This window comes from Penicillium crustosum (assembly GCF_028827405.1).
Source record: "Penicillium crustosum strain IBT 35664 chromosome Unknown utg000002l_segment0_segment0, whole genome shotgun sequence".
Lineage (NCBI taxonomy): Eukaryota > Fungi > Ascomycota > Eurotiomycetes > Eurotiales > Aspergillaceae > Penicillium > Penicillium crustosum.
In genome coordinates this window covers 7,221,224-7,244,184 of record NW_026623123.1, presented here as the reverse complement: position 1 = coordinate 7,244,184, position 22,961 = coordinate 7,221,224, and the positions used below count along the sequence as shown (strand labels likewise).

The 22,961-nt window shown below is 49.0% G+C and overlaps 3 protein-coding genes across 3 annotated transcripts; 2 read left to right on the top strand and 1 right to left on the bottom strand.

The window, feature by feature from the left end:
• Positions 1–6,564: 6,564 nt before the first annotated feature.
• N7487_006252 (uncharacterized protein) lies at positions 6,565–6,891 on the top strand (the record flags this gene model as incomplete). The annotated part of the gene is made up of 2 exons (XM_056873999.1): positions 6,565–6,588; positions 6,691–6,891. Coding segments are annotated over 2 exons (225 nt in total), but the record flags the coding sequence as incomplete, so codon positions are not given.
• An 853-nt stretch (positions 6,892–7,744) lies between these two features.
• N7487_006251 (putative ATP dependent RNA helicase) lies at positions 7,745–12,496 on the bottom strand (the record flags this gene model as incomplete). Its single annotated transcript, XM_056873998.1, has 6 exons — positions 7,745–8,052; positions 8,127–8,454; positions 8,519–8,732; positions 8,783–10,080; positions 10,139–11,684; positions 11,743–12,496. 6 exons carry the CDS (start codon positions 12,494–12,496, stop codon positions 7,843–7,845), a joined length of 4,350 nt encoding a protein of 1,449 aa, XP_056731718.1. The 3' UTR covers positions 7,745–7,842.
• A 298-nt stretch (positions 12,497–12,794) lies between these two features.
• N7487_006250 (putative translational activator) lies at positions 12,795–22,778 on the top strand (the record flags this gene model as incomplete). Its single annotated transcript, XM_056873997.1, has 12 exons — positions 12,795–12,915; positions 12,974–15,925; positions 15,984–19,808; positions 19,862–20,053; positions 20,112–20,267; positions 20,334–20,415; positions 20,478–20,619; positions 20,672–21,222; positions 21,734–21,817; positions 21,981–22,250; positions 22,356–22,506; positions 22,635–22,778. 12 exons carry the CDS (start codon positions 12,795–12,797, stop codon positions 22,776–22,778), a joined length of 8,670 nt encoding a protein of 2,889 aa, XP_056731717.1.
• Between the last annotated feature and the right edge of the window lie 183 nt (positions 22,779–22,961).

Sequence of the window (22,961 nt, the reverse complement as noted above, 5' to 3'; positions counted from 1 at the left end):
AGTGAAACTTAAGCAAAGCGGTTAAGAGAGGGGAAAAAGAGGTGAAGCGAAATGACGCTGAGCCGCAGCGGGAAAGTCGATCAGTGGAGGATAAGAAGAAGCTGACTAAGGGTCGTTTTAAGAGAAAGAGAAGAATATTGTCTGCAGAAATCCCGGCTTGCCCCGTCTTTTGAGGAGAGAGGAAGAGAAATAGAAAGAGCGAGAGACAGAGAGTCCATCGAATCAATCACAGTGGACCCGGTGGAGAGAAGAGAGTGAGTGAGTGACTACCAGAACCGTGCGTTCAGATCATCCTCTAGACTCGATATCTGCTGTTTTTCTTTTTCTTTTCTTTTTTTTTTGGTGTTTTTTGTTTTTTTCTTTTTTGCTTTTCTTGTTTTTTTTTACTCTTCCCTTTTTTTCTTTTTCTTTTTCTATATATTACCTTGATTTTCTTCTTTCTTTTTTTTTTTTTAGGGGGAAATATTTATAATTATTATTCTACGCCACCAAGTAAGGACCATCCGGATCAGAGTTAAGCGTCAAGGTAAATCATTTCCCTTAGTATTAACCAGCTTGATCAATATTAACACCCAATTCCTAATTTGTACAGAGTACCCTACCGAGCCAAAAACTGCAGGGACAAGTCAAAGAGAAATATTCCCAGCTGAGGATCCTGGTCTGTGTGACAGGCAGAAAAGCAACCTGTTGATCGGCCGGGATAGGCCCGCTGGATCTGGGAGTTGATTCCCTTAGTGGACTCCACCGATCAGATTCAATTAATTGATTACTGGAGGGTTACTCTAGACTCTAGAGACTATTTCTGGCTGGATAAAACTGCAAGATTAGAAGCCATACTTGTATGGAGTACTATACTCCATACCATATCCTATAATGTTATACGCCTATATCCCAAGATAATAGTCATGTTTCATCAAATGTAAATAGAAATAATAAACGCCTAGGCACTTCCGAAATAGCTGAGACGGTTCGTCTCCACGCGCGCGGGTCCCACTCAAGTGAACCATGGATGGTCAACCGGGGAGGGAACCTTGGAACCTTCCAAGGTTAGAACTAAGGTAAGAACGGGGAAACAACATCCACGGTTGAAATCAACGTCAATGGGTGGAAACCATGGTTAGGATACTATAATTACCCCTAAGAACAGCTAGTATACAGGTACGGAGCTACGATAGTGTGCATTACGGAGTATAGTGCGAAATTCAAATCTCCCGGCATCTCTTTCATCGTGCAAGACATCTGTCAGCGGCTGCAGAGAGGGGGAGAAAAGTAAAAAAAATTAAAAAATGAAAAATGAAAAATAAAATAAAACACCCGGCAATGCGCGGCGGCTGCACCGTCGATTGCGGATTGCACTCACCCGCTTCTAAAGTCAGCGCTTGCACCATTTCCCCTCTATTTGGGGTACAAGCTAACAACCTGCAAGGTCCGTCTTAAAGAAACGGCTAAAATCAATCCCAGCGCCAAAAAAGAAAATCATCCAAAATCATTCAAATTATTCAAATCATTCACCGGGCATCGGCGGAGCCTTGTCCCCTCTCGGATCTCTTACTATTAGAGGGGGCCACCGGTCGATCACCCCCGGGTCCTCCGTTCCAAGTCCTACGGCTATAGCCGATTCAAGTGGACCACTGCAATGCTCTCTATTTACAATTATTTTTCTAAGCCAAGAAACAATCATACCAAGGCCTTTGTTTTCTTTTTATGGTTCGGGACGATCTGGGCGTTAAGACGGGCCGTGAGTAACAGTGGGGAGAGAAAGAGGAAAGAAGCACGTCACACTCCAGGGATGCAGAGGAGAAAATCAGTGGCTCAGAAGGAACCACGAAACACGGGTGGCTTGAAGCCGATCAAGGGCCTGTTCTCTCTCTTCCAATCCCTGTCCAGTACAGACTACTAAGAGACCAGTCAGAGGCTAGGCGGTTACCGAAAGAGTCCATTGAAGAGAAATGAGAAAATTAGAGAGAAACGCAAAAAGCAAAAAAAAAAAAAGATAAATGGAAATAAAATAAAATAAAAGATAGAGAATTTTTAGTCCAGGATTTGTCCACCCGATTTTAGTCCGAATTGAAATGAGATGTTCACACGTAGCATCGTAATCTCAACTAAGAGACCCCGTGATGATGCATCCAGAAGCTCGTCTTTTCTTTTTTTTTTCCTTTGGCTGTTCCTTCTGTTTCTTCTGTTTCTTCTATAGTTGTAAATGGGTCCTATTTCCAAATAGAGTCTGGAATGGTGCATAGATCTGAAATTGATGTACGGAGGACACATAACATTGTTCCCAATAGTCGAGATAGCCGGGATAATAGCCCTCCAAGAATAGTAATAGCAAATACATAACATGAATATTGATTTAATTTTCCATTCGATTTTCCATTTGATTTTCCCCATATTTTTCCAGGGTATACCCAACAAAAAATAAAAGCCCAGAGCCAGATCCCAGTAAGGGGGAAGAGCAAAGAGACGCTGAACATCCAGCCAACTCGACCCCAGTACACCGCTAATTTCTTCCTGGAAAAAAAAAAACACCTTACAACATAAGCCCAGGTGAAAAAAAAAGGCAGAGCCAAAGTCCCCTTGCGTTTAGTCCTTTTTTATTACTCTATATTATTACTACCAATGTATTCTCCACTAACAGACTAGACTATTCGCGGACGTGATTTCCAACCCCGAAAATCTTGGTTCAAGGTTGACAGATGTCAATTCCCATGCATTCCGTAAAAAAAAACCAAAAGTGACAGCTAGGGATTCACCGATTATTATTATCATTATTTTCAGTGCTACCCTGATATGCATTGACCATCTAGATTCAATGGTTAATTGATACGATTTCGGGGAGATCATGATCGGAATACGATTTCCATTTTCCAAGTATTTGCATTTGAATGCTGCAAGTGGCGTCGACCACACAGACCCTTGAGAGGTCGGTGAACATGGGGCCGGGAAAATACGGGTCAGACCGATTGGGATAATCTTCAATGCCATTATTATTGATTTATTGATCAATTGATTAATTTATGATTGAATTCCTTGGCAGGTTCTCTAGTCTCATGGTATGCAATAATCTTCTGAGAACGGGGTAAGAATCCCGATTTTCTTCCTCCGTACAGCCGTTAGTTCGAGGGGGCCAGGCAGGAAAGCAGGTACTAACCAGCTTAGTCCACTAGGCCCAGAGAGCTCCGGGAAAATTCAAATGAGAAAGAGGGGCACTGACAGATCCCTGCACCGCAGCTCGCTATCGACGGCCCGATACCCGCTGCACATACAGCGTACAGTAGTTTAGGGGGCCATGGGGGGAGGGATCCGCCTGAATCGACATAGCATTTCCTTACTGGAAAAGGAAATAGTCTTCCGTGAGAATTTGAGCGCTGAATGATAAAGGAAATATTAAAATGAGGGAGTGGGCCAGGATTCGGTTGTGGCTTTTTTTTCCTATATTATTCGTACTATTTATTCATTTTATTCGTCATTCTTTTGCTTTTTTTTATATATTAGTTTGTATCATTCTGTTTTCCCCCCGGTAGAAATGAAGAAATGGAGAATATTAATCTAAAAACCAGCTCAAATGAAAGATCCACTATCAATCCACCCAGTTATTGGTACGGCAACTCCGCAATTCGGGTGTGATGCATCGTATCGAACCGTTGAGCCGAAAATGTAAGGAGGATGACCAGTTCTTATATGATAGGTATACCTAGGAGGAACAATAATATGAATAATAGCCAGTATTTGAAATATCTCTCTCAATCATTTACTCACCCTGTCATTAATTAACTCTGTAGGAGTAGAAATCAAATAGAATATAATTCATGTGTCAATTCTTTGACTGATCCTCCGGGGTTTTCCGTGTATCAACTCGGTGGATCAACTATGGAGTATAGGGTTAGAGGTTACATACGGAGACTAGAGAAATCCTTCCAAGGTTTAGTGTCCATAACAAGGCTCCCATAGCTAGAACCTCCACTTCAATGTTTACGTCGTCAATCTCACGTCGATCGACGGGTTCGTCCGTACCTTGCAGCGAGTTACCCTGCAGACTTTGTCCGTGCAGATTTCAGGCTTTCAGGCTTTTTTTTTTAGAGAGAACAGAGGACTTTCTTTCATTTGATTTCTTTTTCCCTCTCTCTCTACTTTTCTGGCCTTTTTTTTTCTTCAGGTAGCACTATTATCATGTACAAATGATGCGGGCTTTTTTTTGGTTCCCTCTCCTACTCCGTACCCTTGTCTATAATGTTTCACCAGGGGCTGCCATGCTTTTCCCATGCTGTCCCTCACACATCACAGGCAAATTATGCCCGAAGCCGTCTGGGCAGACGTTGATGCCAGATAAGGCCATCAAACTGACGATCGGGGACACGCACAATGGGTACAAGGCCTTTGAGGGCGTGTGTGGTACAGCATAATTACGGAGTACGATTGTACAGCGTGAGACTCGGACACGAGGGGAATTTGACCAAAAGCCGATAACTGACAGAGATGTTCCCTGCAGTCTATTGATGTGTTGTACAGGATGGGGCAAATTAAAAAGCATCGACCAAGATAGCCTCCGTATAGCCCCGTCTACTGCTACTACCATAGGTCCACGGTATGAGGTACTTAGCCCAAGTAGGTATAGACGGGGGGAACCTTTAGATATACTAACGGTATGGAGTACATATACAACCCTGAAACAATCTAATATTCAAATTGTGACTCTGCCTCTTTTTTTTTCCCATGTGACTTGAGTGATTTGCTGTGAGCCAGACGCCACCCACTTCCTTCGCGCGAATAACAACGCACCACGACTCCAGGATCTGGCGTGATGGAACTAGGCTGGGGCCGTGCAACCTTGGATTTAACCTCGCATTGCATTTTCCCGTGGAGCCAAGAGATCGACTGCACGTTCATCTTGCCTTTGAACACTCTAGCGCTTGTGTAGCAAAAGAGAGGGGAAAGGAGAAGAGACCCAATAATTGATTATGAAGTACGGAGTACTCGGTAGTTAAGTGTGTTGGGTATTTTGTCTGTTGTATGTTGTACAGGGTACTCCATACTCCATACCAATATAACCATATCCCCTCCTAGTAAATTCCTCTAATCCAAAAAAAAAAAAAAAAAACTAGGTTCTTGAATAAGTCGACCGCTGTAACCGTTAGCAAGCGCCACCATTCTCGAGTCATTTACTCCATTCGCTTTTTGCTCCAGTGACCATAAGTCTAGTTCACCAAAATATAAACCTGAAATTCCTCATATCTCCGAAATAGCCAGGATGGCTCGAGCCAAATGTGTAACGAGACTAAAACCCCCCATCCAAGTCAGCGGCGCCAATGATTGGCTTTTTACGCCAGCAGCCCGCCGATCGGTGATCCAACGCAACAATGACTGGCTGCGGCAACAACCACGTAGGAAGGGCTAGATCGTGTGGATTCACCGCCAGTTGGCCCCCCTTGCGTGCAGACGTGGCACAGAGCATTATCTCATACTCCGTAGCTCCATCTGGGTATGCAGTGACCCGCTGCTGTGGAGGTTTGATGTTTTGAGATGTATATCGACCGTTGGTTTGTATGGGATTAGGATTATTATCCCCCTATATTATATACACTACGGGGGATTGGTGGGACAAATATCAACGATTTTAAGATGAACAAAAAAATAAAAATTGAAAAGGGAAAAATGTCCCCAAATTCGCCGATGTCGGGCTATTTTGTCCGATCGGCGCAACGTCAGAGGGCAGATAAGGAAATGTAGAAAACATGAAGGTCTAACTTGGATGTACAACATCCAAACATGCCACTCTTGTGAGATGCTTTCTATGTTGTACAAAATGTACCAGCACTCATATTTACTTCAAGTCTACTTCTGCACTACCCCAACATTTCAGCCTATACAAACCAAAGGAGCCATAAGCATAAGCATAATCATAATCATAAATCATGAACTTATCTGCAAAGCCCATGTGATACTAGCATTCCTATCAAAATAAGCAATTCTCCCCTGTGCTAATGTCATCCCTGAGAATGGCAATGATAATACCTCCCTCCCCAAAAAAACACGAGTCTGGAACCAGGGAGATCCCAGTCTGAGTCTGGAACACCAGACCTAATCCCAATAGACAGAACACAAAAGAACAAAAAGAAAAATCCAAATAAGCTCCAAGCCCCAAAAGAGGAAATGAGTAGTCCGCTCACCGTCTCTTCGTTGTCTCAGGTCACATTTTATAGTATGTACTTGTGCATCTGACACCAAAAACACGCGCCGTCCACGCTTCTATCTCCCCGGGGAGGCGTCGCTAGTCGATCGAAGAATGCAAATACTATGCAGCGTGCAGTTCCCCCCTCCCCAAGCTGCAGGTATCATGTACGATGAACCAGCGCCTGAGTGACAAGCTAGCTGCCAAGTGCCAGCGCAGGGCAGCCAAGACTAAGCGTGTAAGTGCAAGTGCAAGTGCCGCCCACAGACTGGGTTGCTGTGCATGAGATAATGTACATGTACATACAGAGTATGAAGTACGGAATACATACAGAGGAGTTAGTTAACTAATAGAGTCAGAGTTCAGCCTAACTACTCCATACTCCGTATTACTCTATGGGTGCGAATCATTCCCGGGTTGTAGGTCAGCACGCGTGGGAATTTTCCACATTCTCGAAGCATGTCTGCCATTCATATTGTGCATGGAGTGGATAGTGCAGATTGTGTCTTGGGTGTGTCTAGGACTTTGTTGAATTGTATTTTTGCTTTTTTGGGGGGAAATGGAAATTTATTTGCTGTGGTTGGTGCGGGTTGGGGAATGTCTGGGGGGAGGTGGGGGTGGTAGATGGAGGATGGGGGGGGATGGGGGATGATGGGGTTGGCAGTTCGCTGGAATCTTCCAAGGTTCTTACCTGTGTGTTCAGGCCTCACAACTTCACAGAGGTACGTATTCACCGCTGGTTGAGGACCTGCATCGACTGCAAGTCTCGTGTCAAGGGATAATCCGTGTTTGTGGTGTGCTGGTATCTAGCGGTGGGAGGTTGGTATACCCCTTGATTAGGGATCGGGATGGCGGGATTGGATTGTTGCAGATTGTCTTCGTAGACCGATTGTTTCCCGTGGGAAAATGGTGGGAATAGATTAGATAGACTTGGTCTCGACTTTTTGCTGGGATGGCTATTAGAGGCTTCGGTTTTATGCTTATTCTTTGGTTTGTTCTTATGCTTACATAGTATGCAGTGAGTTTGTGCTTTGATCTCGATCTGATAGGGGTTGACGATGGTAATGCAATCCTTTACGCACGGCGGATCAGTGCTGACAGCGTCGATGCATTGACTCGAAGGGACGGGCATATCTGCAGTGCTCTGTGTTATGTACAAGGTAGACCTGAACACGCTTCTAGAAGGCATGGTTGATGCAGTATATGCTGTCTCCCGTCGTTCATGTAGGGATGCTACGGTTCCTGCTGATAGATCGCCGGGATCATATCTGTACTGCCTCGGTAGAATATATATATAAGTCAAAGCGTGTGAGGTTGACCCTTTAAGCTTCGACCGCTAGGTTTGGGATATGTGGTTTGATAAATATATCCTGGGATATGGTGCATCTCCAGATATATATCCACTTCTCAAGTTAGAGGTACGAGTTGGCATGGCTAATACAGACCAGGGATTCTGATTGATAAAATGGAAAAGTCGCAGCGAGAAGATATATAAATACACTACACGAAGAAACTAGGCATAATTTGAAAAGAGAGTGTTTGTCCATTGAAGTAACTCTAAAGCTAACAATATTCCGACAAAGTTCTATACCAGACCCAACCATATTCATCATTTTTACATGGCATATCTCATCAAAGGTGCAGAGCATAATCACACATCACGGTTGGTATATTTATCGCTTACCAGCCTGAGCAAAGATCTGCTGCCAAATGTCGATCCACTGCTGATGCTTATAGGACAATGGACGATGGGGGTTGCGGAAAGTGTTCGAGAGGATCTCGCGCAGGCGGCTGTTCAAGATCTTCAAGGCTAACATAGACTTCCAATCTCGTACAGCGAATCGAATACGGTTCGCGTCGATGGAGACGACACCTGAATACATCTATTTTGAAGGTGGTTAGCTGATTGTCAGAAATGGGGAAGGAAGGGAAGCACGAAAAATGATCAATGTCGTACCTTGAACTCAGCATCACCACACAGCAAAGCTATAGCGAAATCGTCCACGGCGCTAGTATCATGCGCATTAAGGTTGCGGGCACGTGCCATGATGCTATAGTATGATAGCCATTTGACGGACGGATCCGCCCTCTTGTTTACAGAAACAGCAGGTAGTGAAACTGTCTGGTTGTTGCCAACGTTGCGCCATCCCTTGCCCTCGCGCGTCAGAAGCTTAGGATAGAAACTCCAGGCGATGACCGAATTGATCACGACATCGTTGTTGCTGTTGACGTCGAAGTCTTCAGGAATGATGAAGAATTGGCAGTTTCGGCTGTTGGAGCGTGCACTGTGGGGTTGGTTAGCATTTGTCGGGCTGAGACATGATGTTTGGACGACAAAGGATCTTTTACCGGTTGAGGGCCGCTTTCTGTGATGCATCTAGAGTTAGAAGACCTGCATCGGCAATTGATACTACCAGTTGCATCTTGATATCCTCGATCGCTAGCAATGTCTGCGCGCTGAGGAAATTCTTTCGGCAGAAAGCATACTCATTGGACCCCGGTGTGCTTCTTGTGCGTCTCCAGCTGCAATAGGCATTGTATACGGTCAAGAGATCGGAGTCACCTAGTATCTGTTAGTTATCAACTGTGAGAGATCGATATATTGGGACATGCCTCTTCGGAAAGACGCCCGGGCGCCATCGCGTTGTGAGTTGGATCCGATTGTGTTCACAAATGGCGATTTGGAAGAAAGGATAGCAGCAATGCTGACAGTCGCATCTAAGCACCGGAAGAAGGCTCCATGGATGATCATTTTGCCGAGGAAGACATCCAGCGGTAGCTTTGCTAGTTGTGTTCCGAGGGAGGTTAAACTCTCGTTGCTCGTCAGGGCTTTAACTTCCTTTAATGAATCAATGGCGCGGCGAATGTTTTTAGACGATGGCGGGTCAAGAGCTTCGAGGAGTGTCTGCTCCACTTCTCCCAATTTGCAGATCTTCACACGAAGCACCAAATCCTGCAAAGAAAGGCGCAACAGTTCAGGGGTTTGCTGCTCAGAAAGCAACTTTTCATGGCGGTGTTTAGTGAACAGGTGGAAGCAGATACCGTTCTGGACACGTCCAGCACGACCGCGACGCTGTTTCGCGTTCGCACGCGAGATAAATGACTCAACCAGACGGGACAATTGACGTCTCTCATCAAAGCGCATGATCTTCTCCTTTCCTGCGTCGATGACAGCTGTGATATCCGGGATAGTGATACCTGTTTCCGCAATGTTCGTTGCAATAACAATCTTTCTTGTGCCTTCCGGGGGTACATTGAAGGCCTTTTCTTGGTCCTCACTGGCAATTGAAGAGTGAAGCGTATGTACAATCCATCCCCTCTGGAACATTGGCTCGGACAGGATCTCGTCGTTCAAGCGACGGATTTCTGCCAGTCCAGGCATGAAGATCAAGATCGCCTTGCTGTAGTGAGCCATCTCCGGGGCCGTGGCAATCTTCAGAAGCAATCTCTTGATCAAGTCATAGTCTAGTCTGTACTCATCGATGTTGATAACAGTCTCCTTGGTCTGTCTAGAGTACCCATCAAGACTGGCTTGGAGACCTCCCGTGGTGTCGGCATCTGTGGGTGGGTCATCCATATCATCATCAAGGACTGTGTGTTGCGCATCCTCCGACAGACGGTAGTTGGTCATCTCAACCGCATCCTCCAGATACTTCATTTCCACGGGGAAAGTTCGCCCTGGGATGTTCAGAACTGGCACCCCGCCGAGATAGTTCGAGAGACGTTGCGCATCCAGGGTAGCTGACATGAGAATGAGTTTTAGGTCAGGCCGCTTCTCCATGAGTCGGCGGAGCACGATCAGAAGGAAGTCGCTGTCGATAGTGCGCTCGTGAACTTCGTCGAGAACCACATGGGTTATGTCTTGGAAGTCGTCGGGCCGTTCGAGCATTCGTACAACCACTCCCGTTGTCCTATAAAGTATTAGCTGAGCAACCACACAGTAAAACCTAGAGAGAAGCGAGAACTTACGCATAGATCAATGGCGTGGATTGAGTAAACTTGCTTTCCAACCGCACCGCAAATCCAATGAGAGATCTGTTCGTGCCCACATCATTCTTGCTCTCACCAAGCTCCTCGCTGACACGCCGAGCAAGCGAGATTGCAGAGATACGACGCGGCTCGGTCACATAAATTTTGCATGGTCGGCCTTGGATCATCTCATGCTCGAGAATGAATGACGGAATCTGTGTACTCTTTCCGCTACCTGTTTCACTGCAAATAATCAGAGCTCGATGATCATCGAGGGTACTCAGGATCTCATCTTTAAACCCCCAGATTGGGAGGTTCATTCTACTCTGCATCATGCGGTGGTAGGAGGGCGTCGACGATTTAGCCATCCATGCTTCTTTCAAGCGGTCATCAATATCCCCGAAATTGTCGCGCGCAGACCCCTTAACCTGCGTACCCGGCTTGCTACCAACGCCGTTTCTCTTCCGGAAGTTGTCAGATAGAACAACATCATCTTCGAAGGTTCCTTGGTTCTCTTGGATCAGACGCTTCAACTCTTTTACGGTGGCTTTGTCGATTTCATCTTGTTGGGTCTTCTGCAGTGTTGCAAACTCAGTCCAGAGTTCTCTCCAAACCGCTGGCAACCGCAGGTAGGCCTTGCCCTCCTTGGAATTCTGTGGGAACAAGATGAACAAAGCCAGAGTAGACACGTATCCCTCGGCCTGCTGCGCATCTGGGGTTACAAGGGCATCCATTGACACAAAAGTTGCCAAGGCATTCGATTTGTGCGTAATCGATTCCACTGCTAACGGGAAGGGGGTTTCCTGGGGCTTCGACCATCGGACCTCCAGAGCCTTTCTGCTCGAATGACTTGAGGAGGAGAAATCTTGGTAGGCAACCACGCAAGATGAGTCTCTTGATTTGCAAGTCTCCTCCAAGACTCGCCGGGGGCTCAGGCCGGTCGATTTCCCAAAGTCGCGGAGTGTGAATGATGTCTGGGTCTCTGGAGGAGGAATGCCTAAAATCGAGCCTGAATCCTCAGCTTCACCTTGGAACAAATCCCCAAGGGCATCCTCCATTCCGTCGATCGCAAGGAGGGCCGGGTCTAGCTCTTCCTCAATATCGGGCTTTGGCTGATCTTCTGCATCGGTCGGAGACTTTTTCTTTCTGTCCACCGGGCGCCGGATGAATGAAGCATCCTTTCTGAGCTCGTCCAGCTTTTGCTCCCATATATACTCTGCTTCTCGGCGTTCGAAAAGGACATCACGTTCGATTTTAGCAATCTTCCGCTGTAATTTAGAGGCTTCGGGGTCATTTGACAGATTACCAGCGCCGCCGCGACCTTTCTTGCCCTTTCCAGGGCGATCGAAGAGATCTGGCTCCAGGCTGTAGAGTTGAGTCTGCAGCTCCAGCCATTCGGGAACCATGATATCTGGGTCGACTGAGCTGTCGGAGTCATATGAAATAGGAGGGGCAACCTTTGCTGCCTTCCAGTCATCCTTTTTCTTTCCTTGCTTGCTTCGATTTTGGGATGAAACAGGAGTCGAAGTCCCTGAAGCTTTCGATTCTGTCAAAGAGTTAGCACTATGTCCCAATGGAAAACCTCAAGCCATAGAAAGGTTTACCTGTCATCCATGAGGTGACAGTATCTGTGTCTTTCAGTGGGCGAGTGTTTGTCTGTGTGTAAGAGGGTAGTTCATTCTTATCACTGTGCGTAGCCAACCATTCAATTGCTTCATCCAGGTTCCACACAACATCCCGACCGGCACTGGTTGAGTTGCCTGCAAAATATTGTAAAACATGCTTCAGTGCATCCTCGACGCGCTTTTCTGGGAAGTTGAGTTTGAGGAGTGTTTCCTTCAGGGTCCAAAGCTTGTTGTATAGATCTTCCTCAGAACCTGCCTGTTTTGAACCTGTGATCCGTCCACTTGCTATGAGATAGTCGTGCTCTTCGGTACCGGCCAGTTCGAAAATACTGTCTTGAATTTCTGTCGGCAACCACTCCAGAAGGCTCAATGTTACTGATTGCTGTCGAAAAACGCGGCGTTCGTTGTCCAGCTTGGTGACCTGGCGCGCAGCGTCATTTTTACACTTGGCAGCGTATTTATCAACCAGAATCTGGAGTTCTGCTTCTTCAAGATGCTTTTCCAGTTCCTCCGGTGTGTAGTCTTGTAACGATGATGTTGTTTGTGGTGCAGTGGCATCTGCAGTGCGTACAGCAGGTTGGGGCTCGGTTTCCGGCGTGGCTTTTGCTTCTTCGGTGGCTGAAGACGGTGTTGATATTGCCTCTGGCTTGGGCTTGGAGGGCATAGAGACTGTCGCAAAGCCTCGAGCCGGGTTGGAGGCGGGCTTTTTCTTTTTCTTGCTGCTCGGCGGCATTATGGCTTGAAGTATTAGCGGGCCTAGCGGAGGTGTCTTCAAAGCACGCTGAAAGTCAGCGGTCAAAGACCAATGAATTTGGCCTATAAAATATTGTCAAATATGGTGTAGAATATTCCCCAAAAAGGGTGTTGAAATGTGTAAAGAACGAAGAGTCGGCCATGCCTGTTTAATGGCGGGATGGAATCCAGCTCCCCACACAAAACTCTTATGACAGCATTCCTAGCCCACTTCACCAACTTCAACACTCTCTGAACCACCCCCTTCTCTCTCCATTCCCCCGTATTGACCGCTGATCATGGATGGAATTCCATGGGACCAGGTCAAGGCCGGGGATCTGGATGCCTTGAAGGTCGTTCTCCTCTCGAGTTCGACCTCGCGCAGGCTCCGGGCCCTGCAAGAACTCCGCGACAAGAATGGTAGTGTGATAATCCACGGCCTCGTGATAAGCAGATTTACTGACTATTCATTCTATAGGGTCTGAAATATCACCAGAAACCCATCACGATATACTAGAGTTGCTCTTCCGTACCTATCCTCTCTATGTCGATCGATCCTCCCGACAGGCGGTCCAACAATGCCTCCGCTCTCTCCTCCGCGGGCCCAATGCGACCGAAGAATTAAAATTCCTTACGCAAAAATTGCAAATCGAGGCTTCTAGACCAGGTCTGGCTTCCTCGTTTGCATTTGTTCTGTTGGAATGGTGCTGTATCTTGTTGCAGCAGGCCAGCGAGGACAAGAACACACCGTTGGCCACTGTGCTAGACCTGATTGCGGTTGATGCCAAGACCCTTGAAAATTGTCTTTCCCACAACCCTAAGCCTGCAGTAAAGCAGTCGGCTCTCCGAGTAACAAGACGTGCTTTGCGCGCCGCATTTTCGTCTGAGGCATGGGGTGCTGATGCAGTGCGGCAGTCTGTTAGTCGACTGACTGCAGACTCTACCGCGGGGAACAAGAATGCGCCTCTTCTCGGTGTTGTATGCGGAGTCTGTGCGCGGCTAGCGGACAAGACGTCAATTCTCGAAGAGTCGAAGAAAGAGATTTTGGCTTTCTACATCAAGGAGGTCGTGAGCTCAAAATCTGCTGTGCCTGCACATGTCGCCAATGGCCTGTCTGACTTCTTTACTTCCTTCGTAACATATGAAGATGTGGCCACTGAACTGGTACCTCCGATGGAAAAGTCCATACTACGAGCACCGGAGGTGGTTCTCGGTGGCGTGATTCCTCCCATCTGTGCCTCGTTGCCGGAAGAAATTGATCTCTCGGAATTGGTGCAAACACGCCTTTCCAAGCACCTTTTAACTAGCATGAAGTCAAACAACCCATCAATCCGACAAGGAGCATCTGACACTTTTGCATCCTTGCTATCTCGATGCAGAACCGATGCCTTGGTCCTGAAGATCACAAGTGAAATCATTAGTCCTTTGAAAACCCAGAAGATTACCACTCCTGAGCACCGCCTGGCTTATGCCCAGGCCATTGGGGCTATTTCTCCTTCGGCGGATGTCTCGAAGGAGATTGTTCAAGGATTCTGCCCTGTCTTTACACGGGAGTCGAACGAAGCTGCTCTCGAAGAGGAGATCAAATCCTTTAGCAAGCACCTTACTTACCTCGTTCAATCTAAGCTCAAGGTTAGCGATGATGTTATTAGCACTATCGTTAAGGGTGTATCCGATAAGCGAATTCCATTCCGAAAGATCTGGCAGGCAAGTGTGGGAGAAGTCCTATGGAAGTCTGATCTTGAGGATTTGAAGACTCCTGAAATTGAACCACTTGTCACCAAATTCCTCGCTAAAATGAAGGATTTGTTTGGCGAGGTTGCTGCTAACCCGCTTCCCTCGGCCCAGAGCGGTGCTCTATCTTCGGCTTATCTCTTCCTGGCTCTGTTCCATCGAGTTTCTGATGTTCAAGGGCCCGCCAAGTCCGCTTGGGAGGAGCACGTAGCCCAATCGATGACATTAAGCCCTAAGCCTTCTTTCCTCCTCAACCCCAAGACATACTCCAAGTTGAGTTCCAAGGAAGAGATCCAGTGGCTTGTCAGAGCTTTGGCCGCTGTTACCTCCGGGTCCAAGTTTGCTAGCTCAGAAGATGCATCCAAGACGGCTTGGGCTCAGACCTTCATCTACGCAATTACCGCGCCTGCTATTCCCTCAAATATTCGCGAGGACTCCGCAGAAACCTTATCCCGAGTCTATCTGACGGATGTGGCCTCTTTTGGACGCATTATCCTCAATGCACTGTGGGCCTGGATCCTTTCATTCCGGACTGCAGAGAAGGAATCGGCAGCCGTTTCTGCTGGACCGCAGAGCGAGCGCCTGCTTCATATGGTCTTGAAGGCTCTCTGCCCAACCAAGGCTGTCATGGAAACCTCTGGAATTTCCTCTGCCGATCTGGAGGTTCTGCTCATTGAAATGCTGATTCTAGGTCGACCTGAGTTGATTCCGAACACCTCTTGGATTGATTTGTGCCTGAGAACCGGCACGGACCCTGGAGACCTTGTGCGCGCACACGCTGGCGGTTGTATTGAGCAATTGGTTCGCGTAAACGCAGACCCTGTGCAGTCAGCGGTGCCGAATGTTAACCTCGCTGTCTGGGGTGCTGGAGCCGAATTGGCGTTTGTCGCTCCCGATGCAATGATCCCGCGTTTGGTCGATCAGATTAAATATGATCTGGACGGCACCCGACTATCTAAGTTCACTGCCACTGATGCCGCCATTTCACGCACCCCTGAAGGGACCGCTTTCGTGGATGTGCTCAGCAGCAAGTCGAAGCAGCCTGCCTTTGATAAGAACACTAAGGACTATGATACCCTGAAGTGGGAAGAGGAGCTCCGTGCGCAATTAGCCGAAAAGAAGGGCCAAAGCCAAAAGAAGCTGACGCCTGAGGAAAATTCCAAGGTCAAGGCCCAGCTTGCCAAGGAAGCAAAGATCCGTCAAGATGTTCTGGAAGAAGTCAAGCGGATCGAAAGAGGAGCGGGCCTTATCCAGGGCCTCGCAACGGGTCCCGCCAATGACGTCGAGGGGTGGATCAACGCTGCCGTCAGTTCTTTGCTATCGCTTGCTCAGGCTGGCGCGGGCCTATTTGTCGGTGATGTTGTCTCCCGGGCGTTCATCACTTGCGCCGACGAGGTGTCCACCCGCCTGGGTCCTTTGCGTTCTTTCGTCGGTATCGCAACACTGCGCGCCATCGGCAACACCAACCTCCCCTCCGATATGGAATTGGAACCCCTCGGAGAACTTGTGACAAGAATCCTCTACCGATTGCGCTTTGCTTCTGAGCAACGTCCTTTCGATACCACGTCTCTCGCCTACGTCCTTCCGCTTATCTCTCTGGTCTTATCCCAGAACGGCATCGAAGAAGCGAAAGGAGAAGAAGAAGGCACCCAAGTTCTCCTTGCTCTTGAGTTCCTGTCCTTCCACTCTGGCTCTTGTGAGTTCCCCTTCCTTGATAAACTGGTGTCAAGCCAACTGCTAATACTATTGTATAGTCACCGACACCCGTCTTCCTCGCGTCGAAGTTTTACGTCAACTTCTATTTGCCATGCAGAAATACACCCAGCACTACAAGCTGGTCAAGGATACCTTGTTCGACTTCTGCCGATGCATCTCGCCAAACATCAACAGCGAAGAGCTAGATACGCTTCTGCAGGGAACCATCGTCGCTGAGGCCTCTGTCCGAACAACCGTGCTTCAGGTCATCGAGGCTGAGATCGATTTGACTGACCTCGATTTCTCGGAGCACATCTGGCTTGGCTGCCATGACATGGTGGAGGAAAATGCCGAGATTGCAGACACCATCTGGGAAGACAATGCGCTGGAGATTGATGACACATCGTTCAGCAAGATCATGAAATACTTGGACTCCAAGGACTACCAGCTTAGAGGCGCTGCTGCTCGCGCTTTAGCACATGCCATTGAGTTTGATAAGAGCAAGTTTGCGGGCATTTTGTCTGAACTGAAATCCAAATATGTGGAAGAAATCAAACCTAAGGCACCCGAAAAGGACGCCTACGGAATGCCCAAGAAGATAGACAATGCAGACCACTGGGAGGCTCGCAGTGGTATTGCTTTGGCTTTCAATGCCATGACGAATGGATTCGATGGTGACGAGAGTGTCTCCTTCTTGCGATTCCTCATCGAGAAGGGTCCCTTGCTCGATGGAAACTCCCGGGTCCGTGGCCAGATGACAGAGAGCGGTAAATCCATTATCATTTTGCGAGGAGAGTCAAAGGTTGAGGAGATGATGCAATTGCTCCAAACAACACTGGAAACCTCGGATAAAGACACGAAGACCTCTGACCTGCTAAACGAGGCTGTCATCGTGTTATATGGATCTGTGGCCACACACCTCAAGGCTGAGGATCCTCGCTTGCAAACTGTCATCAGTGAACTGCTCGTGGCCCTCGATACCCCTTCAGAGTCTGTGCAACACGCTGTGTCCGAGTGTCTGCCACCGTTGATCAGATCTTCTGGTTCCAAGACGGCAGAGTACGTGGAAAATCTACTCCACCGACTTTTCAATGCCCCTGACTATCCCCGCCAACGCGGTGCTGCTTACGGTCTTGCTGCAGTCGTGTGTGGTAGGGGTATCGCAACCTTGCGGGAGTACCGAATCATGAGCCAGCTCAAGGAGGCCGCCGAGAACAAGAGAGAAAAGGACCACCGACGAGGCGCTTTGTTAGCTTATGAGCTTTTCGCCCTAGTTCTGGGGCGGACTTTTGAGCCTTACGTGATCCACCTCGTACCTCAGCTTCTGGCAGGATTTGGTGACACCAGCATTAGCGTCCGCGATACTTGTCTGGAGGCTTCAAGGGCTTGCTTCCAAAACCTTAGCTCTTACGGTGTTAAGGAGATTCTCCCTACCCTGCTCGACGGCTTGGATGATACGCAATGGCGTAGTCAGAAGGGTGCTTGCGATCTGCTTGGAGCCATGGCCTACCTGGACCCGCAGCAGCTTGCAGCCAGTCTGCCTGATATCATTCCACCGTTGACGGTTGTGCTCAATGACACCCACAAAGAAGTCCGTAGCGCAGCAAACCGCAGTCTTCAGCGCTTCGGCGAGGTTATCAGCAACCCCGAAGTGAAGAGCTTGGTTGGTGTGCTTCTGAAGGCTTTGAGTGATCCAACGAAACACACAGATGAGGCGCTAGATTCCTTGATCAAGGTTTCTTTCGCACACTACCTTGATGCTCCCTCCCTGGCCCTTGTTGTGCGCATTCTCGAGCGTGGTCTTAGTGACCGATCCAACACTAAGCGCAAGTCAGCACAAATCATTGGCAGCTTGGCCCATCTCACAGAGCGCAAGGATCTTATCTCGCACTTGCCTATCATTGTGGCCGGTCTCAACTTGGCCATTGTTGACCCAGTTCCCACAACCCGTGCCACTGCCTCCAAGGCCCTTGGTTCACTCATCGAGAAACTCGGAGAGGATGCTCTGCCAGAGCTCATTCCCAACCTTATGGCTATTCTCAAATCCGATACTGGTGCTGGTGACAGACTTGGATCTGCTCAGGCCCTTTCGGAGGTCCTTGCAGGCCTTGGTACAACCAGACTTGAGGAGACACTGCCAACTATTCTCCAGAACGTTTCCAGTGCCAAGCCTTCTGTTCGTGAAGGCTTCATGACCCTCTTCATCTTCTTGCCTGCTTGCTTCGGTAACAGCTTCGCCAACTACCTCAGCAAGATCATTCCCCCTATTCTTGCTGGTCTCGCTGATGATATTGAGGCTATTCGCGAAACCGCTCTCCGGGCCGGTCGTCTGCTTGTCAAGAACTTCGCCCACAAGGCCATTGATCTCTTGCTTCCCGAGTTGGAGCGTGGTCTTGCGGACGACAGCTACCGCATCCGTTTGAGTTCCGTCGAGCTTGTCGGCGATCTTCTCTTCAGTCTTACCGGTATCTCTGGCAAGAACGAGGGAGACGAAGAAGAGGAAGAAGCCACTCAAGCTGGCCAATCATTGCTGGAGGTTCTCGGAGCCGAGCGCAGGGACAAGGTTCTTTCTGCTCTGTACATCTGTCGCTGCGATACCTCAGGCCAGGTCAAGAGTGCGGCCCTGGGTGTCTGGAAGGCGCTTGTCGCCTCCCCCAGAACGCTCAAGGACATGGTTCCTACGCTGTCTCAGCTCATTATCCGCCGCCTCGGGTCCAGCAACATGGAGCAGAAGGTCATTGCCAGCAATGCTCTTGGAGACCTTATCAAGAAGGCTGGAGAGTCGGTGCTCAATACCTTGCTGCCCTTGCTTCAAGATGGTCTTCAGGCTTCGCCCGATGTGGAGGTCAAGCAAGGTATCTGTATTGCTCTGCGCGAGCTCATCAATGCCGCTTCCCCCGATGCGCTGGAGGACTTTGAGGATATTCTCATCGCGACCGTGCGCGTGGCTCTGGTCGACAACGACGATGATGTCCGAGAAGCCGCTGCTGAGGCTTTCGATTCACTGCAGCAGATTATGGGCAAGCGGGTCGTGGACCAAGTTCTGCCTTACCTTCTCCACTTGTTGAGAAACGACGAGGATGCCGAGCAGGCGTTGTCGGCTCTGTTGACGCTTCTCACAGAGCAGACTCGTGCCAATATTATCCTTCCCAACCTCATTCCCACGTTGCTCACGCCGCCAATTACTGCTTTCAACGCCAGAGCCCTGGCATCTCTGGCCGAAGTTGCTGGCTCTGCCATGACAAGGAGACTGCCCACTATCCTCAACTCCCTTATGGACGGCATCATCGAGACTACCGACGAGGAGCTTCGAACAGAGCTCAGCACTGCCTTCGACACCGTCTTGGTGTCTGTAGACGAGTACGATGGCCTGAGCGCCGCCATGAATGTGATGGTCACTCTTGTGAAGCACGACGACCACCGTCGTCGCGCTGCTGCGGCGCTCCATCTGACCAAGTTCTTCTCGGAAGCCGAGGTCGACTTCTCAAGGTACTACCAGGACTTGATCCGTGCCCTGTTGATTTCGTTCGACGACCCAGACAAGGATGTCGTCAAGTCGGCATGGACTGCCCTCACTGGTCTCATGTCTCACATGCGCAAGGAAGAGATGGAGAGCTTGGCTATTCCCACCCGCCAGATTCTGCGACAGGTGGGCGTGGCTGGCGCGGACCTGCCCGGATTCAGTCTGCCGAAGGGTATCATGGCTATTTTGCCAATCTTCTTGCAAGGTCTTCTCAACGGTACTACCGATCAGCGTACCCAGTCGGCTCTTGCTATGTCAGATATCATTGACCGGACTCGCGCCGAGTCATTGAAACCTTTCGTCACACAGATCACCGGTCCGCTCATTCGTGTTGTGTCAGAACGTTCAGTCGATATCAAGTGTAAGTTATGCAAAGTTTTTATGTGGTATTTGTTTACTGATTTGGTTTGCCAGGCGCTATCTTCTATACTCTTAACAAGCTGCTGGAGAAGATCCCGTTGGCTGTCAAGCCGTTCTTACCTCAGCTCCAGCGTACATTCGCTCGTGGTCTGGCTGACACCACAAGCGAGACTCTGCGCAACCGCGCTGCCAAGGGTCTCGGTATCTTGATTACGCTGACCCCCAGAGTTGATCCTCTTATTGCTGGTAAGTCTCGGGAAGTTTTATACATGGGATCTAGCTCATCGCTAACTTCTATCTCCAGAACTTATTGCTGGATCAAAGACTACCGACATTGGCGTGAAAAACGCCATGATGAAGGCTCTCCAGGAGGTGGTTGGCAAGGCCGGTGCCAACATGAGCGAGGCATCCCGGCAAGCGATCCTTGGCCTAATTGACGATGACGCTAGCGACCAGACCGGTAAGATTATTATTATTATTATTATCAACGATTCCTATGTTTCACGGCTTTCTAACATTCTCACAGATTCCGTTTCCATTACCAACGCTCGTCTGCTCGGTGCTCTCGTGAAGGTCCTCCCTGCCGCAAGCTCGGTTCCTCTCATCAAGTATGCATATTCGTTCGTTCTCGTGGTTTGATTTTGCTGGACGCTAACATATTTCCTTGTAGGAACCGTATCCTTTCTGGTTCCCTTTCTCATGCAGCGGTCCTCGGACTCAACGCTCTTTTGGCTGAATGTCCCGAGGTTTTGACGGAGCACTTCTCTGTGGAGCTGCCCACTGTCATCTGCCAGGGTCTTGCAAACCAGGATGTAAGTGGAATGCTGAACTGCTCATTATTGCTCGAAGCTAACTGTAAATTAGCCCTTCATCTCCGACAACAGCGCTCTCGCTTCAGGCAAATATCTTTTGTCCAACGATGGCGACCATGCTTTCGAGTCAAGCAAGACCATCTTCGAGGCCTTGGCATCTGCCATCCAGGTCGGCAACCCGGTTGACACCCGGCGGTTGAGCCTGGTAGTCATCCGGACTGTTAGCCGTCTTCACCCCGAGCTGGCCCGTCCTCATCTGGCTCTGCTCGCACCGCCCATCTTCGCTAGTGTCCGTGATCTGGTGATTCCGGTCAAGCTGGCTGCCGAAGCAGCATTCTTGGCCATCTTCTCCGTGGTTGAGTCTGAAAGTGAGGTGTTTGACAAGTATATGGCCGGTCCAGGTGCATCTCTCCCACCAGGCCCCAAGCGCAGCATGTCTGATTACTTCAAGCGCATTGCTATTCGTTTGGCTAACCAGGCGCGTGAGCGTCGGGAGGCTGAAGGTGGTGAAGGTGGCTTGGGACTGTCGAATGATGAGATAGATGATGAGAAAGAATTGTGGAGCATCGGCAAGGTTGATCTTGGAGAGGCCTTCGGCGATGAGTGATGATCTGTTTGCGCATCCAAGGAGCATCTAGATGTTTATAGATATACCCTTGGGTTTTATTGTTTTAGTCGTACAAAAGTTATGCATATGTATCTTTTTGTATATTTTATATTGCGTTATTCTATATCAATGGCCAACCGTCTACTCCATATGTACATGGACTTTATACTGTAGATCACTATTCCTTAAATGGGAATGTTAGATCATGTGACACTGCTTGTATTCAAGGTCACGTGGTTATACTCCTTTGGCTCCATCTATCACGAACGCCATGGCAAACTGCGAATGTGAAAAAAAGAAAAAAACCCAAACTTCAACTCCCTTTCTCTCTTAATATCTTCGCTCCAACTTTTCCCAGTGTAATTACTCTTGGCTTCCCCGGACTGCAAGATCTTCAAGTTGTATCGTCCCTATTCGGACTAGTGTTAGGGCATCTACCCTGGAGCGTTCCGCCAGTTGTGGAAAGAGCACTCGCTTAGCCCTCGGCTGACCTAATCTGGCCCGCAGTGCCCTCTCAAACTCTCACCGTCGGGATTTCTCAGTGCCACGAACATCATCCGCCAACGACCGTCGATACGCCGACATCAAGATGTGAGTTCTATCTCCAAGCTGTTATCATTCTCGAATGCACTCCCGTGTGCTGTGGAAATTCATGTCCAACACCCAACTCGTGGACCCGATATTTTCGTTATAGTGGAGGAACAACTTCGCGATGTGTGTGCTATGATGCTGACCGGGTCTTTCACCACCACAGGGTCAACCTTACCACCCAGAAGCGCCTCGCCGCCTCCGTGGTCGGCTGCGGCAAGCGCAAGATTTGGCTCGACCCCAATGAGATGAGCGAGATCTCCAACGCCAACTCTCGCCAGACCATCCGCAAGCTCGTCAGCGATGGCCTCATCATTCGCAAGCCCGTCACCATGCACTCCCGCGCCAGCGCCCGTGAGCTCAACGAGGCCCGCCGCAACGGCCGTCACCGTGGTCTCGGTAAGCGCAAGGGTACCAAGGACGCCCGTATGCCCAGGTATGCACACCACCATCATCTTGTGTCTCCCTCCGGCCTGTCTCGGACTCGCCCGACGGAGCTCGAACCGGAGCACAGTTGCTGATTGCGTTTTCCTCTGTTTAGCCAGGTCCTCTGGATGCGCCGCATGCGTGTCCTCCGTCGTCTGCTCGTCCGCTACCGCGCCGCCGGCAAGATCGACAAGCACCTCTACCACGAGCTTTACCACCTGAGCAAGGGTAACACCTTCAAGCACAAGCGTGCCCTCGTTGAGCACGTAAGTTACAACCCGAATCAACCCCACGGATGACGATCGAATATGGAAACATGAACCCCATGAAACTCCATAAAACACGCAAAACAGGACACATCCAGGCTGACTCGTTCTCTTTTTCACCGCTACAGATCCAGAAGGCTAAGGCTGAGCGTGCACGCGACCGTGTCCTCAAGGAGGAGATGGATGCTAAGCGTGCCAAGAACAAGGCTCTCCGTGAGCGCCGGTTGGAGCGCAAGGATGCCAAGCGCGAGGCTCTGATGAACGAAGAGTAAATCTGATACAAAAATTCAATTACCCTTCCGTTGTTTGACGCTTCTCTTGCAATTCGGCGGTCCGGAGGTTGGAAACGGTTAACTTCTGGGTTGGATTCGGGATTCTAGGCTGTTCCCGATATCGAACTCAGGTCGGCCTTCGGCGTCTTCCTATTAGTCTAGATTCTGTTACGACTTTCTCTC